The 23,844-nt window shown below is 47.5% G+C and overlaps 3 protein-coding genes across 3 annotated transcripts; 1 reads left to right on the top strand and 2 right to left on the bottom strand.

The window, feature by feature from the left end:
• The first annotated feature begins 5,445 nt into the window (after positions 1-5,445).
• On the top strand, positions 5,446-8,677 carry LOC136956119 (C-type lectin domain family 4 member M-like). Its single transcript, XM_067249956.1, has 7 exons — positions 5,446-5,502; positions 5,638-5,845; positions 6,198-6,299; positions 6,456-6,716; positions 7,043-7,179; positions 7,376-7,479; positions 8,503-8,677. The coding sequence occupies exons 1-7, from the start codon at positions 5,446-5,448 to the stop codon at positions 8,675-8,677; spliced, it is 1,044 nt and encodes a 347-aa protein (XP_067106057.1).
• Positions 8,678-10,222: 1,545 nt separating this feature from the next.
• mamdc4 (MAM domain containing 4) lies at positions 10,223-21,971 on the bottom strand. The gene is made up of 28 exons (XM_067250561.1): positions 21,878-21,971; positions 21,332-21,424; positions 20,907-21,068; positions 20,290-20,415; positions 19,833-20,069; positions 19,407-19,532; positions 19,044-19,199; positions 18,682-18,785; positions 18,428-18,583; positions 17,990-18,080; positions 17,780-17,893; positions 17,515-17,610; positions 17,209-17,346; positions 16,827-16,972; positions 16,464-16,572; positions 16,230-16,334; positions 15,939-16,073; positions 15,082-15,209; positions 14,469-14,682; positions 13,925-14,062; positions 13,621-13,748; positions 13,424-13,514; positions 13,109-13,258; positions 12,851-12,976; positions 12,541-12,665; positions 12,011-12,113; positions 11,327-11,511; positions 10,223-10,848 (listed from the first exon to the last, which is right to left on the bottom strand). Exons 1-28 carry the CDS (start codon positions 21,969-21,971, stop codon positions 10,777-10,779), a joined length of 3,648 nt encoding a protein of 1,215 aa, XP_067106662.1. The 3' UTR covers positions 10,223-10,776.
• Positions 21,972-22,100: 129 nt separating this feature from the next.
• Positions 22,101-23,827, bottom strand: phpt1 (phosphohistidine phosphatase 1). The gene is made up of 3 exons (XM_067250723.1): positions 23,494-23,827; positions 23,153-23,280; positions 22,101-22,953 (listed from the first exon to the last, which is right to left on the bottom strand). Exons 1-3 carry the CDS (start codon positions 23,657-23,659, stop codon positions 22,861-22,863), a joined length of 387 nt encoding a protein of 128 aa, XP_067106824.1. The 5' UTR covers positions 23,660-23,827; the 3' UTR covers positions 22,101-22,860.
• Between the last annotated feature and the right edge of the window lie 17 nt (positions 23,828-23,844).

Raw genomic sequence — 23,844 nt, 5'->3', positions numbered from 1 at the left:
AGTTTTCTGAGGACTGGAAGATCGACACGTGAGAGGGTGACACTCATGTCCCATGTCATAGGGTGTTCTTCCTAAGTTGTTCAAGCATAATATCAGTGTTTCCGATCAAGCACAGTCAATTATTCGTACACTTCCTTGACTTTTTCTACTCTCATGGTTGAATGGTTATGCATAGCAGGTCTAGCCTGTAACGTGTCTATTTGTGTACCTGAAACTTCAAAGTTTCACTTTCCTTTTCATCATCTATTGTTTTTTGGTTTTAGAGCAGCTTCAATTACTCGAAACCACTCGTGAGCAGGAACTGGGTTCTAAAAATACATAAAACTGTATTGAAGAGTAACCAATGAGATATCTTCAATAGAGTTATATTTGGGTGCAAAGTGAAAAACAACTTTAGTAAAGAACATAACATAAACACTACTAAATCACTGTTTACTCAGGCAGCAATCGCTCAGGCAATATAACTCATTGTAGACCTAAACCACACCAAATATGCATAATTCCCTATTATCCTTTGTTATCACAAGGTATAGGACTATTTTACCCAAGGCTATGATAATATGAAGGTGTACCTGATCTCAAAAACTTTCAATCATCTCTGCTAAGACTGTGACTACTGATTCATTCATAAATCACTATCCTCATCCTTATCTATCTGTTTCAGTATCCTACACTACATTTCATGTTTCGTTTTCTTTTTACTTTTTCAAATAAAATAAAATAAAAGGACCACGCCAATTATTCAAATAAGTCTCACTGAAAACATCACAGTCTTTCTGGGTGTGTGAAAGACCAGCCAAATTGACAAAAACATTGTGACTTACCGACTGTTTGAAAGCAGGTGCAGTGATAAGGTGGTGTCTCTTGAAGGAGAACGGAGAACAGTGAGATGTCTAAACCAGTTTGGGATTTATAAATGACATGCAGATTTTCAAGTTCATGACACAAGCTCACGTGCTACAATTTTATACACACTTGGTTGGACATTTTAGGGCATAGTTATACCATAGGCATTTCACACAAAAATTGTACACTGCATTTTAAAGCATTTTCTGTTTCGTTAACAGGATCAGGGTCCACCTCAATTGTCACTACATGGTTACATACAGCATCTGTCAGTCTGTGGCATTATGTGTTTGTTTTCAAATATCTTCAAAAGGAGTCAGGTGGCTGAGCGGTGAGGGAGTCGGGCTAGTAATCTCAAGGTTGCCAGTTCGATTCCCAGCCGTGTCAAATGACGTTGTGTCCTTGGGCAAGGCACTTCACCCTACTTGCTTCGGGGGGAATGTCCCTGTACTTACTGTAAGTCGCTCTGGATAAGAGCGTCTGCTAAATGTAAATGTAAATCTTCATTGCTCTGATTCAAATCATTTCAAGCACAGCAGAAAAATACATTGCCCACCTGACAGCCTACTCTACATGTATATGTTGAAATGTAAACATATATTGTAAACAAATGTCAGTACAATTAAATGTTATTCGAGTTTTTTGAAAGCCATACACAAACAACAACCCCAGAGTAACCTGCCTCGATGACTGATATTCATGGGAGTGGTACGACACACCCTCCAGTCAGCTTTTTCTCTCCACGAGGCAAGCATGGACACCCACCTGCACTGCACAGAACAGGCCATCTGCTGACTGAAGGCTGCAGTGTGCTTAGCCAGGCCTCACAGCTCAGTGCACAGGAGCACACAATGACTAAGGCTAAAGACCGGCGAGGCTGGTGATGAGTCCCTCCTTACACGTCCACTTTCCACCGGGCTGGCCAGGAGATCGTCCGGGGCCGGGGATAGTGATGATCTTGAGGGATGTGGGCCACAGGAGACAGAGAGGGGGTGGGGGGGGTGAAGGAGACAGAGGGGGGCTGGGGGGTGACAAGGGAGGGAGGTGGGGCTGGGGGGTGACAAGGGAGGGAGGTGGGGGTGGGGCGTGACAAGGGAGGGAGGTGGGGCGTGACAAGGCAGGGAGGTGGGGCTGGGGGGTAACAAGGGAGGGAGGTGGGGGTGGGTGTGGGGCTGGGGGGTGACAAGGGAGGGAGGTGGGGCTGGGGGGTGACAAGGGAGGGAGGTGGGGGTGGGTGTGGGGCTGGGGGGTGACAAGGCAGGGAGGTGGGGCTGGGGGGTGACAAGGGAGGGAGGTGGGGCTGGGGGGTGACAAGGGAGGGAGGTGGGGGTGGGTGTGGGGCTGGGGGGTGACAAGGCAGGGAGGTGGGGCTGGGGGGTGACAAGGGAGGGAGGTGGGGGTGGGTGTGGGGCTGGGGGGTGACAAGGCAGGGAGGTGGGGCTGGGGGGTGACAAGGGAGGGAGGTGGGGGTGGGTGTGGGGCTGGGGGGTGACAAGGCAGGGAGGTGGGGCTGGGGGGTGAGTGCTTCCGAGGTGCTGAGGCCGCTACCCAACACATGCTGACAGTCACAGGATGCTGGAGGGACACTAGGGGTTATTTGCACCATAGTCAGGTTATGCTACAACACTGAAGCCTCAGGTGGGAAAAGGCATCATTTGGTTGGGGGGAAAGTCAAGGCGTGGTTTCGTAAGGAAAGAGAACTTACAATATACTTGGATGTATCTGAGAAATCTGGGTTTGTTTGACAGTCATTAGGTGCAAGAACCAAGTGACCATGGTTGATTTTGACCATATTAATTAACACAGCATACTAGATACAAACATACATTAAATACTGTCAATAAAAATATTATTAACTGCCAATGAACACCTTTGTTAAAATATTTCCATTTTTAAAATAGCTGGTGATTGAAAAAATAGAGTTCCGTGTTCTTTTCTCCAGGACTCCAGTTGTCAGGTCACTGTGGATCACAAATCAGTCAAGCAGAGATTTTACCACAGTGCACGACGGCTCACATCAAAAGATAGTATCCTACACTGAGGATTCAATGTCAGTCAATCAGCTCACAGGCAGTAGAGCGGAGGGTCGCGGGGAAACATTTGTGGAACATTTTTACAATATTTTTGCTCTTTTCAAGCTTTTCTGACAATCCGTCCGCTTTTTCTCCAGTCTCGTCCTCTCTCTGTCCTGGTAGGCTGACTACCAACCCGCCAGGAGCCGTGGCAAACCCGGGCGCTAAGGAGAGAAAGAAAAAGATCGCTTTACACAAAGCAATATTGCTAGGCTGCCTAAACAAATGCCAGCACTATCTCTGACTCACACACACACATCATTCCAAGTAGCTATCTCACCTTGTACTCCACATGGGCCCGGCCCGTTTGCGTGGCTTGGCGGCTTGCTGCCGGTACTGCATCCAACCACACACCAGCTCGTGGGCTATCATCATATACAAAAGAAATATGAGCACGGCGGGATCCATTCAGTCCAACGGCAATGGCTCGTGCAAGTAAAAAGAAACGGTTTGGCGCGAGGATTCCAAACCAAGTGGCTCGCGTGAGCATGCAGGGTGGAAGGAGATCTCGAGCGCTTGAAATTGAGCGATTTTGTCTCCAGAACAAAATTCCTCCCTGTGGATGTGGGTCTGGTGATCTCCTGCCCACTCCAATATACCGCACACGCCTGCTGTCAGTGCTTATAGTCAGCATGTAGACTACAGTACCGACCCCACCCATGTAATGCTATAATCCTAAAAAATAAACGAATACATTAATAAAACTGATAATTTATTTATAGCAATTTCTTCTCAAGGTATTGTGTGTGTCAAATCATATGAAAACTATTGATGAAACCGACATAAGAGAGCTGGGGAAGGGGTTGCCGTGGAGACGTGGCCGTTGCTAGGGTGGGATGTCGTCACCCACTGTTTTCCCCTGCAGGTTGAAAACTCAATGACCAGAGTAGAATAGTATGCATTGAACTGAAATATGTCACATTAACTACATTGAAATAAAATTCGTTGAATTGAAAATGTACTACGTTGAGTATGTGAATCTTCCACATTGAAAGCAGGTTAAAAAAAAAAAAGGTTGGGAGTAGTGCACGTTTTCAGCAGAACAGGATTCCAGTAAACACAAACAAGTTCATTCACGCAATCCGGTTTGATTCGAATTTTATATTCCAGAAAAGAAAGCAGAACCTCACTCGGTGGCATTCCATTACTGGACAGGGTTCGCCCTTGAATGACACGTCTGGGAAATGCCATTGGCCGGGTTTCCCGGCCGCTCCCATTGTTATTGTATTGTTTAGTCACGGTAGCCTATTCTTCAACACGTAATGGTTTTTGGGTGTAAAGAGGTTAAAGTCACAATGCACAATATTGTAATATTAATAGTAATATTACTATTAATTCACTATATATTGAAGCAACAGTTGATCGGGCCATCTTACTCATCGTAGACAAAACAACACCTGCAAGCGCTATTCCCTTGTACTATACAAGTCAACAGAAAGGGAAACAATATGATCTGCATATTTTTTTGAATTTAGTGCATTAGGTAAAAATCCGTCATTCTTCTTTATCAAACAAATAATTTTCTTAAAATGTTAATATGGAAAATACTTCACTTTCGAGCAGAACCATAGGCGGAAATCCTGGGGGGGGATAGGATTTGTCCCCCATAATAATATGCAATGAAAGCGCTTTGCTGATTATGGACACAATGGTGCTTATTTAATGTGCTATGTGTTACAGCAGTAATGTTGGTGTCCCCCTCAAGAATTGCTTTTGAGAAAATTTCATATAATTGTCCCCACCCCAATGTTGATAGCATATTTTCGCCACTGTGCAGAACTATAGGGCATCACAATCTCTCCCATCACAAGCCTGAGGCCAGACTGTTACTCTTTCTCTTTTGGTTAACGAACACAGTCTCTGTAAGGGTAGAGTCCCTCTCTCTCTCCCTCCCCCTCCCCCCTCCGGGCTTGTCTCCTCTCCCCTGGTCATCCAAGAAGGACCTCAGGACACAGTCACTTGCTTTTCTCTCAAAACCTTCAGGATCAGTTTACATGTGAGGGATTGTGTGTGTGTGTGCGTGCTACGCAGAGCCACCTCTAGGTGGAAGCGTTGCTCTGCTGTCCTACGGTGCGTGTACCATAGACTCAGTAGACACAGCAAGCCTGCTCTTTCAAGATGGCGTCCCCATTCATTTCTATGAAAAGTGCTCAGTGCGGTTTGAGGCAACACCCCCGGTGGATGTAGGTGGTATTGCATTTCAGATTATGTATCCGGCTTGTCCGGTCGTTTTTATTCTATTAACTCCAGTCAACATTTCCAAAACTATCCCCCCCCCCAAAAAATGTGTTAGATTATTGAACCTGGCTCATGCTACTAGATTTTTCATATAATTTTTTTCGTGAGGCAAGACGTTCTGTGTTTAGAACTGCTCTTCCCACCAGCTTCTTCACAAGCGCACAACGACAGCAGAGACAAGCCAGTCTGAGACGACGGACCTAGAGCCGTCACTCTGAAGCTGTAGGTGTTACGGGTTTGTAGGGTCAGTGTGTCGGTGCAGTCAGGGAGCCCTGGAAGGAGAGCCAACATGGCGGAGGACATCTATGCCACACCAGACATGACCCAGAAGGTGAAGTTAAAGGACATGTCTGCTGATGCAGACATGACCCAGAAGGTGAAGTTAAAGGACATGTCTGCTGATGCAGACATGACCCAGAAGGTGAAGTTAAAGGACATGTCTGCTGATGCAGACATGACACAGAAGTCGATGTCAGAAGACATCTATGCTAAACCAGACATGACCCAGAAGGTGAAGTCAGAGGACATCTACACTACACCAGACATGACCCAGAAGGTGATGTCAGATGGGGGGGAGATGGAGGAGAGGATGGTGGACATCTACGTTAGTGCTGACACCCTCAGAGGTCACGACCCCTGCTCAGAGGCGGAGGATACACCAGAGAACACAGCAGGAGATCAGCTCTCAGGTTAAACACACACCACACACACACACACACGGGCGCGCCCTTGCAATAACACACACACACAAAGGCGGACATCAATGCTTACCGTTCAATACCTCTTGTACTGTCTTCTCTTTCTCTCTCTCTCTCTCTTTCTTTCTTTTTTTCACATAACACACACCAAACACACACACAGGCACGTCTGTGCAAAAACACACGCGCACAAATACAGACATCACTGCATACCGCACAATATCTCTTGTTCTGTCTTTCTCTTTTTCTTTCTTTCACATAACACACACACACAGACATATACACATACACAGATATTTACTCAAACACACACACAGATCATAACTGTCCCCACTGTGTCCAGGTGCTGGGGGTCCAGAGAGGAGTCTCTCCAGAGCTGCAGCAGTGTGTCTGGGGCTGCTGTGTGCTCTCCTACTGGCTGGGGTCGCAGCACTGGGAGTCATCTGTGAGTCTCTGGCACAGCATCACACAATCAACACGGTTTAGTAATTATAACTGTGTGTCAACAATTCCTGTAGGTTATGTTTATGATGGTGATATTATGTTGAACATCCCTGTTCAACCCTTATTCATTTCTCATAAGACATTATTGTACGTGTAGATCTTATGACAGTGACTGTGGAGAGACAACAGCTCCAGACCAAGTATGATATGCTGACCAGAGAGAGAGACCAGCTGAACACCAGTAACATCAACCTGACCAGAGAGAGAGACCAGCTGAACACCCGTAACATCAACCTGACCAGAGAGAGAGATCAGCTGAACACCAGTAACATCAACCTGACCAGAGAGAGAGATCAGCTGAACACCAGTAACATCAACCTGACCAGAGAGAGAAATGACCTTGAGAGGAGGCTATGGAGTAAGTTTAAATATTATGTAAATGTAGGTTGTATAATATTTAAAAAATGTCCCTCAGACTAAAGGAAGTTTGCCTTTTAAAACAGTTCATACATAAAGATGTTTAGTGTTGTGTTACCAAGAGTATCAATTGATGGAGGAGGTTTGGTTGCAGCTGTTCTGTTATTAGGTCTGAGATAAGCTACTATGAAACATGACGTCTAACTGCTATGTTTTCAGAGGTCACTTCCTGTCCTGATGGCTGACTGCAACTTAGTTGTAGCTGATACTACGGTAAATATCTTAAAATAAATAACAATTCTGCGTTGTAAGGATGTTGTCATACAGAGTGTCTAAATGGATGGAGGAGGTTTGGCTGCAGCTGTTACTACGTCTCTACTGAGCAGAAAAACTGGACTGACAGCAGACATGGCTGTAGAGACAGAGGAGCAGACCTGGTGATCATAAACAGCCCAGAGGAACAGGTGAGAGATAGAGAGAGAGAGAGAGAGAGAGAGAGAGCGAGAGAGAGAGAGAGAGAGAGAGAGACAGAGACAGAGACAGAGAGAGAGAGACAGAGAGAGAGAGAGATGGAAAGTAAGACACTGAGAACAACATAAATGTACAGGGTGTAATTTGATCAAGGTAATAAAACTGCTCCTCAATCCTCCTCCATGACAGGAATTCCTCAATAACCTCACCAAGAGAGTGTGGATCGGTCTGACTGACACAGTAACAGAAGGGACCTTTATCTGGGTGGATGGAACTCCACTGACCACACCCAAGTAAGAGAACTACTCTTTCTGTAGTCTCCTGACTCAAAACAAACCATTAGTAAATATTATACATTTCGATATTGTTGCTTGACTGATTTTGTCTGGGGCATTAGAACCAGCAGCATCGCCCTATTAAATCCTTTCAGACAGACTCAACCAATCACATTAACATCAACATCAAGCTATATGAGAAATATACAGTACTAACATATACAACTCTGATACAGAATGGTTTCTTACACTGTATGACCCAGATGTGGACATCAGTGTGTGACTGGTTGTGTGTTCTTATTTAACCCTGCAGGTACTGGTACGGCCGTCAGCCTGATAATCACCCTCCCAACACAGCAGGCAGTGTTGGTGAGGACTGTGTTGAGATATACTACACAAACCCTTCTAACCTTCCTCCTCCTAGAACATGGAATGATAACAAATGTGATTATGATAATTTCTGGGTCTGTGAGAGAAGGATCTAACAACTGTGGGTTTTCAATGCATAATACGTCAGGTGGCTGAGCGGTGAGGGAATCGGGCTAGTAATCCGAAGGTTGCCAGTTCGATTCCCGGTCATGCCAACTGACGTTGTGTCCTTGGGCAAGGCACTTCACCCTACTTGCCTCGGGGGGAATGTCCCTGTACTTACTGTAAGTCGCTCTGGATAAGAGCGTCTGCTAAATGACTAAATGTAATGTAAATGTAATACATTTTGCTATGCATTACATTTTCTAGCTACATTATTTTCTTGTCAATAACACCTGTCATAGCTGCATGATTGAAATAACTGTGACAATGAGCTTTCACTTCCTACTGGCTAATATAGGAAATTATGTAATAATGAGTTACATAAGCTTAATCTTTATATAGCTACCTATATACAGACTCAACCAATCATATTGACATCAACATCAAGCTATATGAGAAATATACAGCACTAACATATACAACTCTGATACAGAATGGTTTCTTATACTGTATGACCCAGATGTGGAGCTCAGTGTGTGACTGGTTGTGTGTTCTTATTTAACCCTGCAGGTACTGGTACGGCTCTCAGCCTGATAATTACCCTAACCAACCAGGCAATGATGGTGAGGACTGTGCTGAGATATACTACTTAGACCCTCGACATCCAAGTGCTCCTCCTCCCACAACATGGAATGATAACACATGTGATTCTAATAATTTCTGGGTCTGTGAGAGAGGGATCTAAGAGACAAACTGTGGATTTTCTATGCATTACATTTTCCAGCTACATTATTGTCAAGTCAATAACACCTGTCATAGCTGCATGAATGAAAGGATTATGATTATGATTCCCTTCCTATTGCTAACATGAGGTACATGAAGAAAGAATGAGTTACATCGGCTCAAACTGTTTGTCGCTTCTGAGAATTTTGTTATTAAGGTTTGGTTGTATTTACCACTCAGCTTGGTTTTCCTACTTAGAAAATACGTTATTCTTGAAATAAAACAGTCCTTTGGTCATGTTGTCTGGACTCCTCATTGACCCTGCATTTCAGTGTGTCTCTATGACATCAGCCTTGTACCAGACCCTGCTCAGTGACTCTGGGGCAGTGTGGGAAATACTGACTACCTGACTGCAAGTCATCCAGCTCTGAGGTAGCACACCAGTATTAGCTTGTCCCCTATGGTTTAAAGGAAGATGGGAAACTAAACAGTGTATTAGCATGAACCAAATAATGCCAATACAAATAGAATTCCAGGTATTTGATTCTATGGGTTAAATCAGAGCAAGAATGGTCAAAGTACGGTTAAATGAAATACACATTTAATAACATTGCAAATGAATGAAATCAATTACAAGGCAAACATGTTACAATATGAAAGCTTTAAATCTTACCTACTCTACCATGATCATTGTAAATCAGAGAGGTGAGCAAGGAGTAGGACAGTAGGACAAGGGAGAAATGAGGAGAAAGTCTCAGGAGATGAAGAATCCACAGAACAATGCATTACAATTCCCTTTATACACAAGACCAACCAATCAGACCACATCTTGAATGGGGTGTGAGGGCCATCAAGTTGAGACTGTCTAGAAACTCCATACTTTAGCATATGAGAGGTGGGGGCAGGTTTGACACCCAGCCTTACCCATTTCATGAGGTTTCTGATTAGCAGCTGACTATCTTAGAGCTCAGTGCAGCATGTTGTAGAAATATAGCATCTTTATATTCCTGCTCATGTAGGTTCAACTTTCTATGGTAATGTAGACGGTTGACGGTTGTTATTGCTGCAGTATTTACCCTGGACACCCATTTATGCACTGACAAATAAACAAAAGTGTAATGTACAAACCCCTGTCACAAAGCTGCTACTTATTTTACACATTTTGCAGAACAGGGAAACATGGCTCTCAAATCTTACACATTTGCCATGAGACTGAAGCATTTCAACTATATTTACTTGTACCTTGTATTTCTCACGCTGAGTATGGTTGACTGGTGAAAGAGGCGAGTTAGAGAGGAAGGAGAAGTGTTAACCAGACAGCCACAGGGCTGCCAACTCTCACACATTGTCCGTGAGACACGCAGTTCAACCAGCTCACATGCTCTCACGCCACACATTGTATTTCTCACGCTGAGAAGTCAACGCCAACCAAGTATTAACCCTTGTGCTGCCTTGCTTAGGGTCACAATGACCCGAAGGTTCACAATGACCCATCGTTGTGTTGCGACAACATTACCCAATACAAACACAAATAAGACCCTCATACCCGCCCCCCCACCCCCCCAAGATTGAGCAAAACACGTCTGTTCTTGTAAGTAGCACTTTCTTCCCTGGGTCTAACAGTTAACATAACAAAGCTATGATATTGATATAGTTAGCTAAATAAAATACAAATATTCAGTTATTATTGTAATTCTGTAAACTTAATGCAAGACAATTAGGATTTTATGTCGACTTAAATTGCTATCTTAATGTAACTGCTAAGCCATGTCAGGCTAAGTTAGCTAGCCACAAACTCATTTATACTCATAACCAAAATAGACGTGGCAATTCCAACTCTGTAAAGTGTCTCCTGGAAGTTTGTGTGTACTTTCTTATGACTTGAATAAGTCTTCATTGATTTTGTCATCATAGTGCTTTGGTATTCTAGAAGAGATGAAGTGACGTTAAGTTATACTTAACCTAACGTTAGCTAAGTACAAAACATTAGGTAGTGAGTCTGTTGAAAAAAGAAATAAACAAAATTATACGGTGTGCTTTATATGGTTTACAGGGAACATTAAACAATGAAAAGGAGACGTGAAATTAAAGATTCTTTACTTAATTGGATGCCCCCCCAATTCACGGCTGCTGCCCCCTGTGCCCCTCCACTGAAAATATTTCGGAGCCGGCCCTGGTCCCACCTGTTGGGTCCTGCGAAGTCAGACACACAGAGACACAGTCACATGACCGGAAGATATGTGTCACATGACCAGAAGATGTGTGTCACATGACCGGAGGATATGCAGGCCTGTACTGGAAGCAGAATAATACTCCGTAACATTTATGAATAAAACATTATAGAAAAGAAGAGAAAATAAATTCAGTTCAAGGTCTTTTCAGCAAAGAACACATCCTGCTGTGCCAGAGGGGCAGGTGCACACACACGGTCCTGCTAAAGTCATAGCGAGTATATCAGACATGTTGAATACTTATAACAAGCATATTTATTGTAGAAATTGAGAGAGAGGAGGAGAGAGCGAAGAGGGGAGGAGAGGGAGAGCGAGAGAGAGAGCGAGAGAGAGAGGGGGTGAGAGCGAGAGAGAGCGAGAGAGAGAGGGGGAAATACAGAAAGAGAGAGAGATAGAGAGAGGGGGGGGGGAGAGAGAGGGAGAGGTACGGGGTAACTCACTGTGAGACTTTGATCATACAAGTCATTGCTGAAGCCCTGGTCAGAACAGGAAGCTTGAGAAGCACTTCCCTCTCTCTTCTTCGCACGCAGGAAGTAGCACAACACCCCAGCCAGGGTGGCGACCAGCAGCAGGAGCACGATGACGGAGGCCGCAATGCCGCCTGCATTGTCTGGTGGGTGTGTGGCTGTGTGGGACGAGAGGGAGTGTGACATCACAGAGGGAGTGTGACATCACAGAGGGAGTGTTACATCACAAAGGGAGTGTGACATCACAGAGGGAGTGTTACATCACAGAGGGAGTGTTACATCACAGAGGGAGTGTTACATCACAGAGGGAGTGTGATATCACAGGCGATCAGACAGAGGGTTGGCTGTCCACTTTGAAGTAGGGATTCCAGAGATTACGAATCTGAATCCGGTTTATTGCCAAGGAAGTTTACACACACACACAAACACGAGGAATTTGCTAGTAGAATTTGCTTTGGTAAAAAAGGCATAATGCAAAATAGAAGGAGACACAATACAATTCTAACAAAGAAATACTATAAAATGTGTGCAATATGACTCAAATGAAGGACCGTACAGTTTGTGCAGGGATGTTCACAAATTCACGTTATGAGCTTTAACGAAGACAGTAACAGACAGAAGTGTGTACATGTATCAGAAGTGTTTCATGGGACTCACGCAGTGGGTCGGTGGCCGTGCCTGCACAGTTGAATCCTACAGTGTACCGGATGTCATCCAGAGCAAACACTCCTGATGTGCCTTTGAATCCCTCAAACACGATCTGTGAACACACACACACACAGAAAGATACACACACACACACACACACCCACACACAAAGAGAAAAACACACGCATACAAACTCAGACACACACACACACACATATTCAGACATGTACATGCACGTGCACACACACACGCACAGAAGTAAAAACACAGACACACACAAGCACACACAGCCGTTACCATTGAAACTTGCACTATTCCAAAGCCAACGGCCAACGCTGTAGTAGAGCGAGAGAGAGAGAAGGAAGGAAGGAGAGAGAGAGAGAGAGAGAGAGAGAGAGAGAGAGAGAGAGAGAGAGAGAGAGAGAGAGAGAGAGAGAGAGAGAGAGAGAAGGAAGGAAGGAAGGAAGGAAGGAAGGAAGGAAGGAAGGAAGGAAGGAAGGAAGGAGAGAGAGAAGGAGAGAGAGAGCGAGGCGTCTGACCTGGTACTCCTCAGCAGAGGTGATGTTGATGTCGAAGCGTTTCCACACAGAGGTCACTTCCCTGACCTCCAGCAGCTGCTGTGCCTGGCCACCGGACAACCTCAACACCTTCAGATAACTGTCACCTACACACACACACACACACACACACAGCACCCAGTCAACCACAGACTTGAGGCATGCATCAATATCACTGGCATCAGTGTTCCCTGCACCTCAGTATAGACTACATGCATCGGAAGGGCACCAGTTTGGGATTGTTCCCTGTGTGGCGTTCAGAGGTGGGGGAGGGGGGGGGGGGCAGGCTGACCGGAGGAGGGCTTGTGAGCCCAGAAGTACAGACAGGTGCCTTTGGTGGTGGGCAGGTGTGGACTCAGCAGCTGAGCGTTGTGATTGGCTGTGTTCCTGGTGCTGCTGGGAAGGAACAGGAAGTGGCCTGCGAAACAGATGTGAGGAGAGAGTTTCAATGCAGTGTCAGACACACACACACACACATTAAGCAAGGACACACACACACACACAACCACACACATACAGTGAACGTGTACACACACACACACAGCCTTGCCTCTCTTATTCCCCAGCGTGTGGTCCCAGGGAGGGGTGGGGTAGTGGGACTCTGCCTCAGCACTGGTGAGCTCCCAGTCCAGCTTGTCCATCGTGGTGTTCTGGGTGTTGGTCCAGCCACACAGATCTCGCTCCAGGTCACACGTACCACCTGGGGGAGCCCAACACCAGAACACTCAAACTAGAATGGAACCCAGAATCCATAATCAAATTCCGGAATACAGCAGGCTGTAGGAGTACATCCTCTAATCACATCTCTCTCTGTGCCTGGTCATAAACATTCATGAATGTATCATACGCGTTGGACACACCCGACCTTGTGAGTGGCAGGGGTGGTTCGACAGGATGACGTCATCCAGGGCCACGTGGCTTTGCGTTCCTCCTGCTCCCTCCACCTCGAACTCCAGCTGAAACGCACAGAACAAACCGCTCCATCGTTACCACGCCAACGTCACACACACGAGGGACGCCATGGAAACGGACCTGCACGACACGTCACATGACTCCTCCTACCTGCCAGTCAGAAGCGCTGACGCTGATGTTGCCATTGCCGTGACGCCAGACGCCTCCCTGGCTCACGATGTTGGAAAAGATCTTCACTCTCTCTCCCTTCACTGGCTTCACGTACACGGAGAACGACCCTACAGAGGGACGCACATTCTGTGTCAGCATGCAGATACTGCACGGACACACAGCCCTCTGGTACTGGAAAGAAACCTTCTCGGGTTTGGATGAATTCTCTGGGTTGGGTGCATGCTCTGGATGAGTGTGTGTGTGTGTGTGTGCGTGCACGTGTGTGTGTGTGAGGTTGGCTCACCTGGGTTCTTTCCTCCCATGTGATACCAGAAGTTGACACACTTGGGGTTGTAACTGGCCCAGCTCAGGGGGGAGGTCAGGGTGGACACAGCCCCTTGTGGGAGGACCTCTGCATCACTGTCTGCCATCATGTAGTACCCTGAGGGTTAGCAACACACAGGTACACACAGACCTGTCAAATTATGTCACTTCACCTCCCTTTCTCTCCTACTCGCTCTCTCTCTCTCTTGGTCTCTCTCTCTCTCTCGGTCTCTCTCTCGGTTTCTCTCGGTCTCTCTACGTCTCTCTCTCTCTACGTCTCTCTCTCTCTCTCTCTCTCTCTCTCTCTCTCTCTCTCTCTCGGTCTCTCTCTCTCTTTCAGTCTCTCTCGGTCTCTCGGTCTCTCTCTCTAGGTCTCTCTTGGTCTCTCTCGGTTTCTCTCTCTCTCTCGGTCTCTCTCTCTCTTTCAGTCTCTCTCGGTCTCTCTCGGTCTCTCGGTCTCTCTCTCTCTCGCTCTTTCGGTCTCTCTCGGTCAGTCTAGGTCTCTCTCGGTCTCTCTCTCTCACCCATCTCTGTCTCCAGCGTGTGGTCTGTTTTGGGCCCGGTGCTGGTGTAGAAGCCGCTCTGGAGGCGCCAGCTGGCGGGGCCGTAGCTGGTGAAGCCACACGGCCGGCCCTCGAAGGAGCAGGCCCTGGGCATGGAGCATGGATGCTCGTAAAACACCACATCGTCTAACGCCACCTGCCCGTCGAATCCTGAGCGCACTGCCTCGAACACCAGCTGTGTGTGTGTTGTGTGTAGGGTGTGTATGGTCAGTGTGTAGTTTGTGTGTGGGGTATACATGAATGTGATGTGTATATATGAGTAAATGTGTAAGACAGCCAGAGGACAGGCAGTGAGAGCAATGACAGAACGTTTATTGTCTTAGTGACAATAATAGTAAATTTACATTCATGATGCACTAGCTGTCTGTTTGGTTTATCACCTGTTTATTCTACCCACAATTCTGTCGTCATGATTTTTTTCTAAATATATTTAAATTTTGTATTTGCAAATACGAAGAAGACAGAAGACAAATAAGACGAGAAAGTCAGATAGTGAAATAACATTTTAGTCTAAGCATAAGTTATGTTGTCATCATTACATTATCATAAAGGTATTTTATTCTCTATTGTGTACCTGGAAGGAAGTTAGTTGCTGGGCAACTGGGCAGTGGCCCTCGTGCCACATGTTACCATGGGGACCGCCTCTGCTCCACAGCAGAACCTCGTAGCCGTAAGCATCATGTAGCTTCACGTTCAGCTCACCTGGGGTCAGCATTAGATAAAGGGATCAGGGGGAACAAAGGGTCAGGGGGAACACGGGGTCAGGGGGAACACGGGTTCAGGGAGAACTAGGGGTCAGGGGGAGCATGGGGTCAGGGGGAACACGGGTTCAGGGGGAACACGGGTTCAGGGAGAACTAGGGGTCAGGGGGAACACGGGGTCAGGGGGAACATGGGGTCAGGGGGAACACGGGTTCAGGGGGAACACGGGTTCAGGGAGAACTAGGGGTCAGGGGGAACACGGGGTCAGGGGAAGCATGGGGTCAGGGGGAACACGGGGTCAGGGGGAACACGGGGTCAGGGGGAACATGGGGTCAGGGGGAGCATGGGGTCAGGGGGAACACGGGTTCAGGGGGAACACGGGGTCAGGGGGAACACGGGGTCAGGGGGAACACGGGGTCAGGGGGAGCATGGGGTCAGGGGGAGCATGGGGTCAGGGGGAACACGGGTTCAGGGGGAACACGGGGTCAGGGGGAACACGGGGTCAGGGGGAGCATGGGGTCAGGGGGAACACGGGGTCAGGTGGAACACGGGGTCAGGGGGAGCATGGGGTCAGGGGGAACACGGGGTCAGGTGGAACACGGGGTCAGGGGGAGCATGGGGTCAGGGTGAACACAGGGTCAGGGCGCCACGGGGCTCACAGGATAGAGAGTGTATTGTAACACAAAAGTGGAGAACATTCTTTGGCTCCCATCTGGCTCCAGAGCCTCACCTGTGTCCGGTCCATAGAGTCTGTAGTAGAAGTAGAGGCAGTGTTCCTGGGAGTTTCGTGGCTGAGGGAAAGAAACCAGCCGACCAGACAAACCTCGTAGAGAGGGACTCCACATATCTACAACCAAGCTTTTACCTGGGGGAGGGGAGAGGGGGGGGGGGAGAGAGAGAGAGAAAAAAAGGTTATTTGTTATCAGATAGCAACGTTCTCTATCAATGAAGGTCGATCTGAATTCAAAGTCTGGATCGATAGTTTTTTGTTGTTGTAGGAGAATGAGTTCTGGTCCAGCACCAATGCCAGTAGAGTGATCCATCCCTGACCGAACCGTCCAGTCAAAGTTGTCTGTGTGATCCTGGTACCAGTCGCACAGTCCCTCATCAAAATTACACGACAGCTCTGTCCAAACACAACAAAGTCAACACGATCAACACTCACTATGGCAACAGAGAGGAGACGTGAGCGAACGATCGTTACAATAAACACAAACAAACGTATCTTTGGAGATGATATGAATTCCCGTCGTACCCGTGGATGAGGACTGGAAGTAGTCAGGGTGACAGTTGACAAAGCGGACATCTTTCACAGCTATCTGAACGTCCGGGCCGAGCACCTTTGAACGGGCCAGGAACTCCAACTAGACCAGTGAGCAAGAGACTAGAATGTTCCAGTGCAGACTGACATCAGTAGTAAACACAACATAGGGTTGGGTACAGCTGAGCATTTGACCGCGGTTCAACAGGTCACAGGTTCAAATCCCAGACACTTTTATCCACAGCTACTTACAGGGAGGGGGGTGGATTTGAACCCGCCGTTGATCTGCGGTCAAATTATCTACTAGAATAATCTCTTATTTACTACGACAAGGTTTTCCAGAGGAGCTCAGCGTACCTGGAAGCGGTGATCCCAGACCCCCAGGTGTATCTCCTCCTTCAGCCACGCCTCCTCCTCCTCCTCCGACCCTGTCTTCCCAGCGTACTCCCACAGCCTGGGTCCCTCCCCCAGCAGGCTGTCAATCACCCTGACGGACAGCTCACCTGGGGGGGGAGGGGCAGGGGGACACGGGGGGGGGGGGGGGGGGGGGGGGCAAATTAGAGGACGTGATTAGGTCGTTTTGAAGGATTGACATGTTGGAAATTAAATAGACCACTGGACTACAGTTGATGACAGAGAGAGAGAGACTCAGAAAGGAGATAAAACAGAGAGAAAGAAAGAGAAAGAAAGAAAGATGGAGGACTGAGATGATGAGCGTGGCCCCTGGAAGACTTGTCACCTATGTGGACGGGCGGCCCGGTGAGGGAGAAGGAGAAGCTGAGGGTGCAGGCGGGCCCCGAGGGCCCCAGGAGAGGAGTCCGTGTCTGGGCTTCACTCAGCTGCTGCCCCGGGGCCTGGGCCACACACAGATACTGGTCTGTGAAGAGAAGAACCGAGGGAGAGACGTCAATGGAGAGATGAAACAGACAATGATTCTGATTCTGAATGAGTCCAGATAACAGGTACTATAATGTAGCTACACAGGCCAGTCACCCAGGGCACTGACCCGCCCAGATCGACGGGTCAGTGCCCTGGTTCATGTTACCTTTGGTGGTAGCATTGTACATCTTCAGCTGCCAGCCCTGTCCACCAATGCTGTTGTCAGTCCAGCCAGAACTACCCCCCTCATAGGAGAAATCACCTACAGGAAGAACAGACTGCATGTTCATGTTCAGTAGGGTGCTATGTTCCAAAACAATGAAACACGGAAACACAATCCTACACAACGAAACACTGTCTTAAAATACAGAAACACAGTGTTAAACACAACAGTGTTAAACACAGAAACACAGTATTAAACACAATCTTACCACACTTGGCCTCATCCTGTGCCCCTGGACAGTCAACATGAAAGTCACAGATCCGGTCACTCTCTGTGCAGGGATGTGGGGGTGGTTTGGGAAACCTTATCGCTGTGTTATTTCCTAAAAGAGGCAAGAACGATTTTAAGCCTGACATGAAATGGGTGGGCGACCTTTGTATTTTTAAAAGTGTGTTGTTCTTGTGCTTGAGAGAAAAACCTTTAGAGATTTGACATTCCGGGGACATGGTGATGCTGTCCACGGCGATCCCTCCATATTCCTCGTCCCTGATGGCAGCAACAAAGAGAATCTGTGAAAGGGTGAGGGAGAAAGAGAGAAGTAAGGAGAGGAAACAGGGAGAGAGAGAGAGAGTTAGTTGAGGGTGGAATCCTCGGGGAGGATTCCTCTCCAGTAGCACGGTGGAGCAGTCAGTACTTACATTTACAAGAGAGAGCTTTACAAAAGTGCATAGGTCACTGATCATAACAACGAGATAGCCACGAACAATGCGGGCAGCCAAAGCAGGAAGCATACATTGTGAAAAACCAAATAAGTGCCAAAGGGAAGAACCATAAGAGCATGCAGTTAAACAACCTCAAAAAGTGCTTTCGCCTGAGTTAGGGTTTGTGTCTGGACAGCCCACTGCGCTCCACCCACCTTGAAGGTCATATTGGTGACGACCTCCAACTCTCCCTTCACCCACAGGTCCCCCAGCGCGCCCCCTCTCTCCCACACCGGGTAGATCTCCCGGTCAGCCACCAGCGCAGACAGGCCCCCGGCCCGCGGCCCAAACTGGTGGGTGTACATCACCACCTGGATGTTTCAAAAACAGACAAGACTGTCTAAAAATCTGACTAGACTCATTCAGTGTTTCCAAGTTCCAGCCAGTCAGGAGCAAGCAGAGGGCATACCTTACACGGATGTGTGCTATTGGTCGGATCCAGGAACGGGGTTTGAAAGGCGGCCCAATCAGCTTTGAGCCCCGACTCAGGCGCGGTGACGTACAGGAAATGACCTGCGAGGATGTGAAAGATGTGGGACACACGATGATAATGCTGATATTGATGAGAACGATGGTGGTGTTTACATTTACATTTAGTCATTAGTACAGGGACATTCCCCCGAGGCAAGTAGGGTGAAGTGCCTTGCCCAAGGACACAACGTCATTTAGCACAGCTGGGAATCGAACCGATAACCTTCATATTACGAGCCCGACTCCCTAACCGCTCAGCCACCTGACTTCCGCGCCTGGTGTTTCTGATGTTGACGGTACCTGATGCAGTGTTGTTGGAGTGGTCTCTCCCAGGGCCCTGACGAGGGTCGGACAGGGAGATGTTCATTTGATTGGTCCTTTTCCATCTGAGAGGGGACAAAGACCTCAGGTCCCAGTCACAAAGGTCCTCCTCAAAGTCACAGCTCCAGTACCCACCTACAGAGAAACAGACAGGACATTCGGTCACAGATTTAAGGTACTTTACAAGTCTCAGGGAGCCTGAGTGAGAGAGTCAGAGAGTCAGAGAGACAGAGAGTCAGAGAGTCAGAGAGTCAGAGAGTCAGAGAGACAGAGAGTCAGAGAGTCAGAGAGTCAGAGAGACAGAGAGTCAGAGAGACAGAGGAGGGTCGTTGGGTCTCTCACCGCAGTTCTCCTCGTCAGTTCTGTCCCCGCAGTCGTCGGTGCCGTCACACACCTGACGCTGTGCAACACAGCCCAGGTTCTTACACTGCAGCATCCCTGCTGCACAGGACTCCTCCTGGGGGGGCTCTGTAGGCAGGGTGGGGGGGGGGGGGTGGTCAGGGGGGGGGGGGCAGGATGGGGGGGCAGGGTGGGCAGTTTGGGGGGGAAGGGTGGTCAGGGTGGGGGTCAGGGTGGGAGGGCAGGGTGGGGTGGGGGGGCAGGGTAGGGGGTCAGGGTGGGGTCAGGGTGGGGGGGGGTAAGGTTGGGGCGGGGGTAAGGGTAGGGGATTCAAGACAGAAACAGTCTTTACATTTAGCACTCATTACATTTGTTGGATGAGCGTGTGAGGGAAAGACAGACAAAGAGGGAGCCGGGAAAGAGTCTCACGTGGCAAGGCGCAATCCAGGAACTCCAGCTGATCCACGGCCACGTCTCCACGGCGACCCTCGTCGCGACGGGAGTGGAGGCGGATCTGGAAGGCGGAGGGGACGCGGCCCAGGAAGACGGTGGCCTCCCTCCAGCCACGCACGCTGGTCCCCTCCGGACGCCACACCACGGCCTCCTGCCCCACCTCCTCTCGCCACAGGGAGGCCCACAGTGGAGCGGCGCCCAGCCCTGTGTGGCCTGCAGGGGGCAGAGAGGAGCATATTTCTGTTTTCTGTATTTTGGGGTGCTTTTTCATGCTTTTTTTTGCAGGGGAGCAGGTTGTTTTCACGTGTGTGTGTGTGTCTGTCTGTGTGTGTGTGTCTGTGTGTGTGTGTGTGTGTGTGTGTGTGAGCAACAGATGATCAAGGTGTTTCACGATGAACCGTCGCATCCATAACAAGTACAAGTGTTCTGGTACCTGAGTCCCACAGGAAGTATCTGAGATGAAGGCGACATGTGGGAGAGGACTGCCTCATCACGGGAGACACCAGCACGGCTGTGGCAGGAGAACCTGCCTGCACCGACGTCACGCCCATGAACCAGCCTGAAACACAATGTTGCTTGAGAGAAAACAACACAACTGAAGTCTTCTCATAAAGTTGCCCGAGAGAACCCGAAGAGTTCCGTTTTTACACGATGCCTGAAAGTGATTTTACAACTCCAACACCACTCCCTCGCTTTTTCTTTCTATGTATCTATCTATGTATATGTATCTAGCAATCTCTGTATCTATGCATCTACATATGTATCTATCTATCCATTTAATTTAATGGGGAGTCAGGTGGCTGAGCGGTAAGGGAGTCGGGCTAGTAATCTGAAGGTTACCGGTTCGATTCCCGGCTGTGCCAAATGACGTTGTGTCCTTGGGCAAGGCACTTCACCCTACTTGCCTCGGGGGAATGTACTTACTGTAAGTCGCTCTGGATAAGAGCGTCTGCTAAATGACTAAATGTAAATGTAATCAATTCCCCCCCACCACCACACACCTCCTGAGAGTAAAACACCTAACCAGTGTTGGAGGACAGCAGACTGTACCTGAGGCCGTCCCGGTCGTAAAGTCTGAGGAGGGTCCACTGTCTGGGAGTGCATCCCCCCTCTGTCTCCTCTCCCAGGAGCACCCTGCCTCCAGGGACTGGTCCTTCCACCCACAGCACGCTGGCTCCTCGAAGTCACACACAAACTCCCTCCCTCTGTAGCCTGCGATCGCAGGAATACTCAGGTCAGAGTCCCACACCGGGTGGGAAAAATGGAGCACTTGTTTTTCTTAGGACCTGAGTCTGAGAGATCTGTGTTTGGAAGGTTGTGTTCCTGTTCTGTTGTTAGGTTTGTGGGTAGTGATAACGTTTTGAGCTTGCCAGACAAGTACACGATCCCTCATTTTATGGGAATGAGGGGGTGGGTTGGTGGGTGCCAGTGATGCACCATGTTGTGGCAGTGCTTGTGTCTAAGGGTAGTCTTACCACAGTCTAGTTCATCGTTGCAGTCATTGCAGTCACACACAAAGTCACACTGCACCTCTGGAGACTGGCATGGGTCTCTCTGAGAGCCAGTAGCTATGAAACAGCAGACAAAATATCAACACCACGTAGAAACACCTTGAGATTTACAAACATCCTTACAAACTCTCCACTTATCAGAATTCAATCAAAGGTTTACAAGGCAGCTAATGCCAATGGGCTCAAAGGCCACAGCATGCAGTAATCAGGTTAGCAATGAGAGCAATGTCTCTCAACCTAATAAAAGGATTGCATCCGCAAAAAGGTAGAAAAAAAAGTAGCCACTTTCAACATCGGCCAAAAATAACTGACGGAAATCATTCATCTAGGGACCCTGAACGTTTTTCAAGCCATTTTTAAATGACGTTGTGTCCTTGGGCAAGGCATTTCACCCTACTTGCCTCAGGGGAATGTCCCTGTACTTACTGTAAGTTGCTCTGGATAAGAGCGTCTGTTAAATTACTAAAATGTAAATATGTTAAGTCAACTGTTAAAAACAGCAGTTCTTACTGTGGAAGGTCATCAGCAGAAGCAGAGTTAAGACTCCATGAAGTAAGCCCATCTCCTTATACCTCTTCAGAGAAGTGGAGAAGGAATGCCACATGTCCCCTTAACAACCCTGACACCCCTCCCTCTCCCCCAGAGATTACACCTGGACTTTACATCCACCTGCACACATCTGACATCATAGAAGAGCTGTAAAACATGACAAGGATTTTTCTTGTTCACAAAACATAGTTCAACATGTTTATTTTGAATGAAGGCAAAGTTCAAACACTTGATTTATTTGGGACATTTTTTCTTTCTTTGACTTGGATCCATGCATTAACTGTACCAAAAATACAGAGGAAATCTGTATTGAGGGAGTCTTGAGTGTATTCTTATTACAATATTGTGTATTTTTTCTTGTGTATACAAGATTGCTATAATTCTGTGATATATGGTACAGCAACGCAAATAGTTGTTAAGTCAATGAGTTTACTTGAACGGATACCCACACTGCACAACAGGACTTCAGCAGCCTCCTTCAGATAAATACAGTTGATCTTCTTCCGTTTCTTGTCGGATATGGTGACCTTGAAGTTTTATATAGGGAGCACTTAAGGCTGATGAGGTAAAATAATTGTATTCTTTGTATCACTGCATTCGGAGGTGCTTAAAGTGATAAGGAAGTTACAGCGCTAAATGACCGGAGATTAGCCTGGTCTCATTCCGTTTAAGATATAGTGCTATATACATTTCCTAGGACATTACTGAAACATGTTCGTAATTGCAAACATTGATCCATTTCAAAAACAATGTAACCAATACTTTGATTAGTTTATCTTCAATGTAATCCCACTTTTCAGTTATACTGAAATGAATGAAATGCGCAAAAAAAAGTGTAATGGCAGTCTGCAAAGTTACTGTGGATGCATAGTCTATGTAAGTCCAATCAGTTGTCAATACTGCGTGTTGGTTAAAGGGCAAATCCAAGACGCTAGTCGAGAGGGTCAGTATCCTTCATTGTCCCACGTCACCTCGTATTCAGGGTAGCGGACCTTTAGTTTTTCTGTGGACACAGAATGGTTCGCTCTCCCAAAACCCTGAACAGAACAAGAAGTAGCGTATAAAATGGTGACCGTTCATTGAAAGGGAAAACAACAATATTCCGTTGAATGCGGTGAAGCCAATGCTAGCCTGTGTGTGTGTGTGTGTGTGTGTGTGTGTGTGTGTGTGTGTGTGTGTGTGTGTGTGTGTGTGTGTGTGTGTGTGTGTTCAATAATCAGATTGATTTTGTCTTACCATTGAATAGCCATACACATGTATCTTCTTTGCCTGTGTATCATGTTTTATCCTCCCTCCTCCAACACATTCACAGTCAAGAGGACCTAACTTTTCCAGCTCAGCTGACACTTTGTCATAGATGTCCGCTGCAAAAAAAAGGGAATTTAAAATCATCCATATGAAAATGTTCAGTTCTCAGTTCTGGTATGCTTCACAGTGTTCCAATCATTGCACAAGGGCTCCACCCAGCGGTCCAACAGCAATATTGCAGCGTAGAACCATCAATAGCAGCTGGCTAGCTAGCTTACTACCGTTGTCAATGCACTTCGTAATCATTAGGTTTCTTAAATTGTTCTTACCGTGATACTCGGCCCAGGCAAATCCGCGCACAATATCTACACTAGAGTCGTCGCCCTCTTCTTTACTGTGGACTCGAATGAGAACATACTTGAACACACCAGTCGGATCGATTTCTGCCTGGGGAATGTTAGCCATAAGTGCCGCAGCTCTCGTTTGAGTACACATTTTCCCGGTCCACGTAGATCGCGACAGGACTAAACGCACTATTGTCAATTCTAAAACGCTAAAACTCTTTTTCAGTGGTAATTTGCTTTTGCAATCTTTAAAGGAGGCTAACGTTCCCAGCTGTAGTCGACAAGACGCAGTCCGTGCAGATTAAGTGATACACACTTCCGGATACTAGACGGAGT

The sequence above is a fragment of the Osmerus mordax genome, chromosome 14 (assembly GCF_038355195.1).
Source record: "Osmerus mordax isolate fOsmMor3 chromosome 14, fOsmMor3.pri, whole genome shotgun sequence".
Lineage (NCBI taxonomy): Eukaryota > Metazoa > Chordata > Actinopteri > Osmeriformes > Osmeridae > Osmerus > Osmerus mordax.
This window is presented reverse-complemented; position numbering and strand designations above follow the sequence as displayed.

Coding starts and splice junctions, on each gene's coding strand:
- mamdc4 (XM_067250561.1), bottom strand. CDS start 21,971: ATGTGGCATTCCTTCTCCACTTCTCTGAAGAGGTATAAGGAGATGGGC. Junction 19,200..19,406: donor AACTGACGAGGAGAACTGCG/GTGAGAGACCCA, acceptor GTTTCTCTGTAG/GTGGGTACTGGAGCTGTGAC. Junction 15,210..15,938: donor ACTCTATGGACCGGACACAG/GTGAGGCTCTGG, acceptor TGCTGACCCCAG/GTGAGCTGAACGTGAAGCTA.
- LOC136956119 (XM_067249956.1), top strand. CDS start 5,446: ATGGCGGAGGACATCTATGCCACACCAGACATGACCCAGAAGGTGAAG. Junction 6,717..7,042: donor CCTTGAGAGGAGGCTATGGA/GTAAGTTTAAAT, acceptor GTTGTCATACAG/AGTGTCTAAATGGATGGAGG. Junction 7,180..7,375: donor TAAACAGCCCAGAGGAACAG/GTGAGAGATAGA, acceptor CCTCCATGACAG/GAATTCCTCAATAACCTCAC.
- phpt1 (XM_067250723.1), bottom strand. CDS start 23,659: ATGTGTACTCAAACGAGAGCTGCGGCACTTATGGCTAACATTCCCCAG. Junction 23,281..23,493: donor TGCCTGGGCCGAGTATCACG/GTAAGAACAATT, acceptor TTTTTTTTGCAG/CGGACATCTATGACAAAGTG. Junction 22,954..23,152: donor ATGTGTATGGCTATTCAATG/GTAAGACAAAAT, acceptor TGTTCTGTTCAG/GGTTTTGGGAGAGCGAACCA.